Here is an 11,803-nt window from a genome sequence, read left to right on the forward strand (position 1 = left end):
TTTGCCCAATAAGAGGCGAGTATGCAAGAATTAGAAAGGACTTATAGGCATATTATCTACATGCATGTGCATCCTATAGACATGGTATCTATATACAAATGCATAGATTATTATAGTCATGGTATCTAAATGGGAATGCATAAGTTCTTATAGTCAAGTTATCTACATGAATGCAGAAATTCATAAAGACATGCTATCTTCATGAATGTAGAAATTCCTATAGACAAGTTGTCTATATGAATGCAGAATTAATAAGCCTGTAGGCAAGTTATCTATGTGAATGCAGAAATCAAAAATTTCTGTGAGCAGGATATCTACATGAATGCAGAAGTGCAGAAACTATAGGCAGGGTATCTATATAAATGCAGAAGTGCAGAAAACCCTATGAGCAGGACATCTACATGAATGCAGAAATGCAGAAACTATAGGCAGGGTATCTGTATAAATGCAGAAGTGCAGAAAACCCTATGAGTAGGACATCTACATGAATGCAGATGTGCAGAAACTATAGGCAGGGTATCTGTATAAATGCAGAAGTGTAGAAAACCCTATGAGCAGGACATCTACCCCTTTCATGAATGGTTACCCCTCCCTTTTAACTAATCACCCCAAAAGTTTAATACAATCCAAAAATAAAACAGAGAAAATACATCAGAAAATTGAAAATTACAACCAAGGAGAGCCTGATTCAAACTTATTGTATGAAGTATGAAGTAAGCCAACTCCCAAGATCAAGACCTAAAGCCTTTCTCTCATTTGGATGTGTCAGAGTTCCCTAAGAGCCTCATATGGACTCCGGGCAGTGCTCACATCTAAGTGCGTTGCAGGATTAAGTCATAGTGAAATGTGGAAGGGCGAGCCCTCAAGTATCCAAGTTCAGAGGGAACTCAAGGTCCCAAGGCAAGGCTCACATGAGGGGGCAGAACTTAGAAGCTAAGAGTGAGTGCAAGTGCAGAATTCTGAGAGGGGGAAAGGAGAAGGAAGTAACTTAAAACAGTGCACATAGGGGTATATGGGAGTGGGGAATTTGCAGGAAGAGCAGGCAAAGGGGCATACCCAACAATGAGACATACTGGCACACCCTCCAGCCTACTTAGAGGTTAAGACCTCAAGGATTCAAAACTCAGTTCATAGACAACAATTCTTGTTTCCATGCCCTAAGTCTCGACTTACAAACACATAGGGGTAATAGGATAGAAAGGTGAATTATGGTTGTTGATCAAAATGATCAACGGCCTGAATCAAAAGGGAAGGACGGGCGGGTAAAATAAACGGGTTAGGGGCGGGTTAAATTGAAACTGTGTCTATCCATTTGGGGTTTGAAATTGGGTTAACTGGGGAGGCTGATTTGGCTAGAATCGAAATAGTTAGGGCTAAATTTTAAATAGCCACTTTTTTCCTTTTTATTTTATAAAAAATAGTAAAGTGATTTCTGGAAACAAATTAAAGGTACAAAATTAACTAATAATGTACAAATATTAAATTAAAAATACTGGAATCAATTTTGTAATTATAAACACAATTAAATCTTAAAATAGGCTTATATTGTAATTAAGTGCAATTTAGCTTTAAAAATACCAAATAAATTTATAAAAATGTGCAAAAATTACATTAGCTCTATTTTGGTATAAATGTGAGAATAAAATAAGTTAATCACCAAAATAATAATTCAAGGAACAATTATTGGTTTTTGTACTGTTAAAATAGGGCAATAAAAATCTTTTTAAAAATTAGAAAAAATACTAAAACACTTGGACATACTTATATATATGCATATACATTCTATTTTGAAAGTATTTTGCATATAAAAATATATATAAAAAATTGGGTATACAGGGGGATGATTGGTTCACTTTTGTATCTTACTGCTAGCAGACCTAATATTATTTTCAGTGTAGGTCTTTGTGCTCGATTTCAAGCAAATCCAAAGGAATACCACTTGACTGCTGCCAAGAGAATATTGAGATACTTGAAAGGCACCACTGACCTTTGCCTTTGGTATCCAAAAGGTAGTAATTTTAACCTAGTGGGATATGCTGACGCTGATTATGCAGGTTTCCTTATAGATAGGAAGAACACCTCATGTATGACATACTTTCTTAGTTCATGTCTTGTGTCATAGACTACTAAAAAGTAAAATTCAGTGGTCTTATCTACTACTGATGCTGAGTGTGTTGTTGTTGCTTCATGTTGTGCTTAATTGCTGTGTATCAAACAGTAATTGATGGATTTTGAATTAATGTTGGTTGCATCCCTATTTTTTGTGATAAGACTAGTGCCATTAGTATGACAAAGAACCCGGTTCATCATAATAGAACTAAGTACATAGATGTTAGGCACCATTTTTTGAGTGACAACTATGAGAAAGGCTTGATTACTGTAGAGTTTTGTACTACCGTTAAGCAGATTGCTAACATCTTTACAAAAGCACCGAGTAGAGAGCACTTTGAAAGGAACATGTTAGAATTATGGATGATTAAGATCACCTAATGGAACCAATGCACAATTGAAAAATGAAAAAAAAATTGGTTATAAAATCTGGAACTTGTCTAAATAACTAGATTATTTTTTGCTCAGTATCATACTGTAAAAAGTATACTCCTGTGCAATGTGTTAATATGATTCACTCGTCTCTAATAAAATTTTCTCTATTTTGGCAAATTGAGATATGATCAAAAGGATTATCAGTGAAGAACCTGGTTCATCTGAATAACGAGGTATGTTTTCTACACTCTCCATACTTTGAAATATTAATATTTAAATCACGAGTAGAGTCTTACCCAAGTCCAAAATCTTCAAAAGCCTATCCAATTAAGTTTGAACTAGTTCTATTTTCAACAAGAATCCTCACCGTGTTAAAATACCTAGATTCTAGGAAGCCTAACCGACTATTCAAACTGAAATTTTAGGATGATTAAACTTCTATTTGACTGCTAAAAGCTGTTGTTGTGTATTAATTGCCCTCCTTCTTTAAATTCCTCATCATCATCCCTGTTACTCACTCATGATTTCTGATAACCGTCAAACCTTTCTCTTTTCTCTTCACCTTCAAAATTAAATCAAGTCATCCCCTCCCTTACAGAATCAAGAATAATGACTAACCCTCAAGATAATCCTAGTACACCTCCTCCACCTACCCCTTCCTCTTCTTCCACTACTCCTCAACCTAGCACTTCCCCTCTACATAGGAGAAGGCGAGTAAAAATGCTTGCTCGAAAAACTGTGGCTACAGGTGTGCTTTCAAAGAAATTAAACGCATAGTTACAGGCTAGTCAAGCCCAAGAACCCTAAAATTTTAACGACTCTTTCAAGTCTACAACTAAGGGGGAAGGAACTAGGTCTTCCAATTCTGAGCAGGTAACATCTGTGCAAAACCCTTCTACTGAGGTCATCTCTGATTTGGTCGAAGATTTAGAAATTAGATTTATATTGGTTGGGTCTGTGGTGGATGTGAAAATGCTTAAGACAAAAAGGAGATAAAGAAAAAATAAAATAGAAAAAGAAAAGGAGAGTGAGTGAGTACGGGGTGATGAGAGGGGAAAAGAGAAAGAAGTGGCTGATTCTTCACCCACCTCTGAAACTGTTAAAATGGCTATCTATGGAGTTGAGCCAGAAAAGGTGGAAGAAATTAGCAAGAACGCATGGGGAAGTGGATTGGGAGAAGCCGCTGAAGGGCTAGTGAATCTTGGAAATCAAGCAGATGAACCTGGTTCATCTATTGAGGAAACACTGGCTGATCAATTGAAAAAGATAGGTGACAGTTACAAACCCAAAAAGACAAGAACCCCTAAATCAACGACCCCTGGCACATCTAGATCAAACAAGAAAAGGAAGGCAGCTCTTTCTGAAACTTCTAAAATTCCTCTCCCAATAGGAAGAACTAAAAGGAGCAAGTTAAAGCAAAGTGATGAGGAGTTGTAGAGAGCTTTAGCGGAGAAAAGAACAAAATAGTTAAAAAGGGGAAAGAAAAAGTGGTTGAGCCTGTTGAGTCTGTTGAAGTGGATGAGATGGACCCGGTCCATCAAGGTGAATAGGTAACTGTTGAGGTGGAGGTTCAGACCCCTAAGTCCAAGAAAGCCAAGACTTCCTCAAAGAAGTCTTCATCTGTTTCTAAGTCTGCTGAATCCTCTACCTTGGCTAAATGGACCAGTCTGCAGTAAAAGCCAAGCAAGTGAAAATTACTGAAGAATTAAAATGGAGTGATGAAGTGGAGGATGAGTCTGATAATAAAAAGGACAAGCTGGCCAAGTTTGGCAAACGAACTCTCTTTAAGGACAAACTCTTGAAGGACTTGGAGAAAGAAGGGATGGTTCTACTACTTGAAAAGCTAGAGGTACAGGGGTGGAAGGACATGGTCCTTCAGTTAGATGGAAGACTGGCAAGAAATGAGATGATTGAATTCATGACTAATGCTGAGGTAAAGGATGACAGTGTCACCAGCCTGGTGAAAGGGGTTCAATTTCCTTTGATGCAAATGAGCTGGGTGAAATCCTTGGATACCTTCTGAAGGTTATGATGATTATACAAGGCAGAAATGGCCAAGTCTGGACTCTCTTCCTACTGCCCTGGCCATAACTAGGAAATTCTATGTTAATGAAGAAGAAAGTGAGCCCAGGGCTATTTATAATAGTGAAATGAATCCACCCCACAAGGTGTTGTTTGAATTCGTCAACAAATGCATGCTGCCTAGGCAGGAAAGAAGGCACATTGCCAACTACATGGATTTGGTTTTGATGGAGTGTCTGGAAAGTGGGCGGCAGATCAACTGGCCTAGGTTTATGATAAAGCATCTAGATCGGGTTATCAATGGCTCCAAGGCCTATGCCATTCCTTATGGTCTTATTCTCACTACTGTTCTTGCTCATTGTAAGGTGTCACTGAAGAAGTGTGAGATGGCCACAAGCAAAGACCATTTTGGAATCAATACTCTTCTTGCTTGTGATTATGAGATCAATGCCATTCCCAATGAACATGGTTCATCTAAAAAGACACCTGTCAACAGCAAGGTCAAAGCCCCAGTGCAGGAGAGTAAGGCAAAGGATGCTGAGATAGCAAGGTTGAAGACTCGTTTGACTGAGGTAGAATTTGAGAGAGATGCTCTCAGAATTGAGCTCACAAAGGAAAGGGAGAAGAATGATGGAATTCTTCAAGACATACTACATCTTCTCCAAGCCAAAACCCAAGCCCCCAGTTCTTCCAAGCCTTACTTTCCTAGCCCTTGCCTAGACCTTTCATTGACCCAGATTCGGGATGTTTCTTTTTGTTGCTCATGTTTTAAATATTTTTGTTTCTTTTTGTGGATTGTGGCAGAATCATATTCTCTATCAATGAAGTTTGTTGCTTTTGCTCTTATTGACTGTTTATAATTCCTTGATAGTTTGAATTAGTAGTTTATTATTGATGATTAATCCATGAATGCATTTGCAGTTGCCCCAGTGGCAATAAGTAATGATACATCTCACATTTTCGTATATTAAAGTTTCGTCGTAAGTTAATCGACGTAAGCTCGGGGATGAGATTATCTTGAGGTTAACGTATTTATGCTATTTATAACAAGCAATAAGTAAGTGCCATGAAGGATAAAGAATACACAAATTAAAGAAAATAAGTTTCGTTGAAGGTTGTCGATTTGGGATAAAGTACGGTCCGAGCAATAATACCCGATATTTATAGACTAGTACCATACAAGGTACTATATGACCGTAATAGTATGATGATATATAAAGTATATTAAAAAGTGAGCAGTATTTTGAGTAAGTGAAGATAATTCTTAATTATGTGGGTAATTGGTTAATTATTGGATAACGAGACATTACCTAGTTAATTAAGGAGTTATGGGTGATTAATTAAAGAATGTGGTTGAGATAAAATATCGCCACGTGGCAGCAAGCCACTACAAAAAAATATGACTTTTAGTTATTATGGGTATGTGGCAACCGTCACTGAAAATGCTACACAAATTTAAGAAAATCAGGTTGACTATAAATGAGTTAGAAAATTAACGGAGTATTGCATGTCATATAACACGTCTTCAATATATGTAAACTCAAATATCAACTCAATCTATTCAAACAAAATAATTTTTGATAAATATATGTATAAATTTAAAAGTGGTAGACATTTAAACGAATATTAGTTATTGTTTCATATCTTTGTGTTGGCCCAAGAAAAAAGATAGTTTTGAAGAATGACAAAGGAGCTCATAAATGAACTAAGTCCATCACTGGTAGACATAGACACATGCAGACTCAAGCATGTGAGATGCACATGCAAGGGATAAACGTATTCTGGCATAATGGATATTCCCTGATCGAAAAGATTGCATAAATGATAAGGAGAAGGACTCCTTACTCAAAGAGAACATTATCCAAGATAAGGAAGGATTTAGCAGTTGAGATTAATTATAACTCTTCTACCAAGGAAGAGTAGCACTAGAACTCTAATTATTTCTTCATCTACTAACTCTATATATGACAGAATATTCTCATTTTATAGGTACGCACATAAGCAGAAGTAAAACGTGAATTGAGAGCAAAATAGCAAGGCAATTTTGCAAACAGTTCGTGTGTGATTCAAGTGTGCAAACCTGAAGCATGAACCAGATAGAAGAACCAGTTCTAAGTGTCTGTCTTTTATTCTAGTTCAATTGTAGTAGGTGTTTTCATATTGTACCTTTCAGCTTTATCTAGAGGCAACTGTAATAGGTACTCACAGTTTTCAAGTTAGAATTAACTTGAAGTTGTCGCAACAGTTAGAGGTTGTTTGCCACAACGGAATTAAAGTTAGTCCTAGGTTTATAAAAGTATTTTTGTAAATGCAGTTTTTAGCTCAGTGATTTAGTGAAGAGTTTGGAAAAATCCTACTAGGAAGTAGGTCGTGGTTTTTTCACCTTTTGAGCCAGGTATTTTCCACGTAAAATACTTGTGTTCTTTAGTTTCCACATTTACTATTTCTGCAATAATTGGTTAAGGAACACTTAGAAGAACCAGGTCCTTCCATAATCAGTTTAAGAGAAAAATTGGTAACCACACAAATTACCCTTGGGTGGTATTGTAGTGTAAAACATCACTTTGGATTGAAGGAAGTAGCTACATTTCACGTTCAGAGATATATAAATGCTGGTCGTAACTTTTTAATACTTAAAATGCAGTAACTAAAATTATTCAATGGCACAGACTTGAGTAATCCGAGTTAATTTCACATTTTTATTTAATTAAATAGCTTTATTTGCATAAATATGCCACGTAATTTGGTGTATACACGTAAGCTTTAGTCCTAACTCCTACAATAATGCAAAAAATTAAACTAGCATTTGACCTTTTTATGCATTTCTAGATTCTTGCAACAAATCTATCTTTCCGTAATAGGATATTAAACCAAGCAAAAACAGAAACAAAAAATATATATTGCTCCAGCCATTTTGGGATTAGTATTTATCCGTGAGGAGAAGAGCAAAACATTATCTTTTCGTTGCAATTTTTTTCTACATAAAACATTAACATAAAGAGTGAATCAATACAAATAAATTGGTTTTAAATGATGGTGAACCCTATTTCCCCTAATAAATTAATATCTTTGAACGAGAGAGATATATTATAATGCTAGCAACTGGCTTAGCATATCTTGCCACATTCAAGACAGGCAACATGCGATGATTCTTGGCATGTCCAAGAATTATTTGAAAATCATATGATTCTTGGCATGTCCAAGAATTATTTGAAAATCATGGCAAAACTAGAACAAACAAATATATACTATTAGATATAGTTCTCTATTTTTAATTATAAGGCACATCGTCATCATTATTCTGAGATCTAAGCCTCAAGAGAGTATTTCAAACAAACATACTTTATCCAATCCCCATGCCCCACCATAGCCTTATAGCACAGGACCTCCTCCTTAGCTCCCATTGATTTTGATTTCATTCAACACCACATCTACATCAACAACGATAATACTCATGTATTCCCATGTATGCAAATTTTATTCTTACTTCATAAAAATACAAGTCATCTTTGATGGACACTCGGCTCAACAAAACATTACAAATTTGAAAAAAAAAAACAATTGTAAAAAAGTCATGTTGAGATTCAACTCCACATCTACAACAACAACAACAATAATATCCGGTGTATTACTATAATATGGAATTTAAAAAAGATAGTGTGTATGCAGATTTTGCCCTTATCTCATGGAAGTAAATAAATTATTTCTGATAAATCTTCGACTCAAAAAAAAAATTCTCATCAGATTTGAAAAGAAAATAATTGTAAAAAAGCCATGCCGAAATTCTAACACCACATCCTGTTTTTCTTAAAATGGTAGTGTTCAATCTATTTGCATGTATTTTAATTATTTTATCGTATAATTTTATCCATCAGAATTTAAGAAAATAATTAAAAATAGAGAATTTTTTGTTTAGTCTGAAATTTGAATATTGATTTTTAAATTTTTTATCCACGTCATTTATCCTTAGGCCACGTTAGAATTCTCTCACCACCTTAAAGCAAAAAGTAAATAACCAAACCATAATCAATGGCCTCTCAATAAAGCCACCCAACTCCCATTTTTTTCTCCTCTCTCTTTACAAATTGCCAAAGCACTCAATTTCTCTTTTCCCTCACTCTCAAAGCAATGTCTTTCCATGTTTTCTTCTTCTTTACTTTACTTTTCTTGAGCAATCTACCCAAATTACCCGCTCTTCCGGTTTTACCCGAACCCGACCCGGCTGAGGTGCATTCTCAAACATTCTTACCTTCTCCTTCACCTCCGGCCACAATTCCCGCTTTCCCGGAGCAGTCCAACGTCGCCGGTTGCCCTTTAGATCTCCCTGATGAACTCTACCACAGCATTAAGTCATCCTGTGGTTCCAGCAGTAATTCGGGTCAAGTACACCGGACCCGTTGTTGCCCGGTTCTAGCCGCGTGGCTCTACTCGGCTTACTCTGAAACCGCACTTCACAGAGCCGTAACGAAACTCCCGCAGTCGACGTCCGTTGATATGCCGGTGCTTCCAGATGACTCGGAGACGTGTGTAGACTCACTTGAAAAGGCTTTGGGAAACAGAGGCATTGAATTAGTGAAGCCAAATGAGACTTGTGATTTAGTTTATTGTTACTGTGGGATTAGGCTGCATCCGCTTAGCTGCCCAGAAGCATTCTCTGTGAATTCACAAGGGAAATTGGTAGGTGATAAAAGCGTGAAGAAATTGGAAAGAGATTGTTTGAGCAGTAATGGCTATACTGGTCTTGCTGGTTGCTCCAAGTGCTTGAACAGTCTTTATCTGGTACGTTAATAACGCCTTCTTCTTCTGAATGAGTAATATAAAATGTCGAGAATTTGATAAGGAATATGAAAGATTGGGAAAGTTATCTACTTTGCTTTTTTTTAATTAAGTTTACATGCGGGAAAATGGTGAATTATATAGTCTATAGATAAAGAAAGAAGAGAAAGTATGAGCTTCGTGGGGTTTGGTTCGGTACAAATATCCTCCGGGCTAGGGCTACCGCGTACTTCCATATCCGGCAAAGTTGATGAAGATAACACATTGCATCTATAAACTATGACCAAAATTCATATTCCATGTCTGTTCAAATAACACCTCTTTTTGGTTTAACTAATCATCATCTCTTTTTCCCAATTACTCTTTCTTGCGACCTGCATATACTAGAAAGGTTGATCTGTAAAATAGTCTTATATCAGTGATATTGCTTTCAAGAAGAGCAGTTGCCATTGGTTTCATGTTTAATTCAGCTTTGGTACAACTTTTAAACTGAGTGCGCTCGTCCATTGAAGTGTCTACACTCTATACTAAGCTTGAACAAAGGTAATTACAATATTAGAGGGCTCAGAATCAATGCATATCAGTAAGAAAATATCACCACCTGTTTGTATATATAGGGTAGTCAAATTAAACTAGTGTAAATAAAGCATTGATCTCATACAGCAGGGAAAAATATATACTAGTATGTCTAGCGGTTTGTGTGTGGTTTTCTTCCTCTAAATTGCTTTCTTAGTTCCTTCTTATTAAGGAAAAAAGAAAAAAGAAAAAAGGATTCAGAATTAGAAGGGGTCATTGGAAATCTAGGAGCCTCCTAAGACCTTTTAGTTTATTAGAAAAGCATTACAGAATATTCCTTAATTACAACTTGAGCTGATATTTAGCTGGATCCTCTATTGGAGTGGAGCAGGGGAATTTTCACATCTCATGACATCACCTCTCATTAGGGTGTCCACTCTCAGTTGTAGTTCCTGTATTTTGAGTAGTTTTATCTCATATTACTTTTATGATTAGTTTTGTAAATCTTTTTAGCCCTGTTTGATGACCTTTTAGATTTTGGCACTCTGGAGCAAGCTCCTAGCTCTCTGTTTGCAATTTACCAGCAAGAATCCATCTGTTTGTTAGCTAAAAGAATTTTGTACTTGGGAATCATGTGAAAGTATGAGTTTGTCAATGACTAAGCATGTGATATAAGTGGTACTAACTAGTTTTAGATTTACAATTAGAAGGTTATTATTTATTCTCTAATGCATTGAATGACAATGCAGCTTAGTGAGGGCAGAGTCGAAAACAGGAGCAGGTCAGAGGATAGGACTAGGAAAATGCGCAGCAGGGATTGCCAATTGATGGGTCTAACTTGGCTTCTCAACAAAAACAGATCAGGTTATATTCATACAGTTTCTGCTGTTTTGAGGGCTCTAATGTTGAGCAAAAGCAGTTCGGACCCTCAGTCGTGCACGCTTAACAGCGATGGCATGCCATTTGCAGTCGACTCCTCAGAGATCAATGATCAATCTTCTGCAGTTGCTGTTCAAGCATCAACTTATCCTTATGTCCTACCTTTTCTTTTAGTATACATAAGCTTCATCGCATTGCTCTCCAGATACTAGTTAATCTCCAGCACTTGATCCTTGTACTAAAAAATGTAGTCCTTGTTCAAATGTCACGTAGGGTAAATTCATTCCTCTGTATTTGTTGATTTAGATTAGTGAAAATTTAATTTTTGTGGTTGTGTAACGAATGTTCAGCAAATGAATGAAGCTGTGGCTGTTCCTTGATAGTGCTACTGTGAAATTGAAATACCAGAACTTGCTAGCTTAGCCAAAGCACTATTGCAATAACGATGATTAGGATTGAACTAATGAGAAGGTTTAGTTGTTGGAAAATGATCGTAAGAGACGAATTCTTCTTCTTTCTACACAGAGACTCCATAGGTTAATATATTTGTATAAGTAAAGTTACTACTGTACTTGTAGATGTAAATATTTGCAGAAGTAAAGTTAAAATAAGGTATGGAAATCTAACCTTGGGCTAGGGTGCTTGAGAGAACTCGGCAAAATGACCCTGTAACGGCTTAACTTCGGGAGAAGGGGTGATTTCCTATCTTTTGACGAAGAAAGCGTTCATTCCTGCAATTGAATAGTATAAAATAGCTAAATAGTAACTTTTGCTGATCACATGAAAAAAAAATAACTCCAGACGATTTTGCTTAAATACGACACAATTTACCCTAAATCATTGGCATTCCAACTATATATATGACAATGTTCTAATACATCTTTTATGTTATCAATATAACTGTATTTAATTGTATTTAAGGTTAATGTCTATATTTTAGAGAGATCTTAGGGTTTGTTAATTGGTGGCTAACTTTTTCCCTATAAATAGTGATGTTCTATTACATTTTAAATCATGCCAAATCAATAAGAATATTGTCTCTCTACTTTTCTCTGCAATATTCTTCTTCTTTTATTGTTTTATAACACTAGTATTAGTACCCGCGCGGATGCGCAGACACTAATTA

At 36.2% G+C, this 11,803-nt stretch overlaps 1 protein-coding gene across 1 annotated transcript; it reads left to right on the forward strand.

Moving 5' to 3' along the window:
- Positions 1-8,530: 8,530 nt before the first annotated feature.
- On the forward strand, positions 8,531-11,055 carry LOC107811993 (putative GPI-anchored protein At4g28100). Its single transcript, XM_016636998.2, has 2 exons — positions 8,531-9,285; positions 10,548-11,055. Exons 1-2 carry the CDS (start codon positions 8,635-8,637, stop codon positions 10,887-10,889), a joined length of 993 nt encoding a protein of 330 aa, XP_016492484.2. The 5' UTR covers positions 8,531-8,634; the 3' UTR covers positions 10,890-11,055.
- The last annotated feature ends 748 nt before the right edge of the window (positions 11,056-11,803 follow it).

The sequence above is a fragment of the Nicotiana tabacum genome, chromosome 6 (assembly GCF_000715075.1).
Source record: "Nicotiana tabacum cultivar K326 chromosome 6, ASM71507v2, whole genome shotgun sequence".
Taxonomy (NCBI): domain Eukaryota; kingdom Viridiplantae; phylum Streptophyta; class Magnoliopsida; order Solanales; family Solanaceae; genus Nicotiana; species Nicotiana tabacum.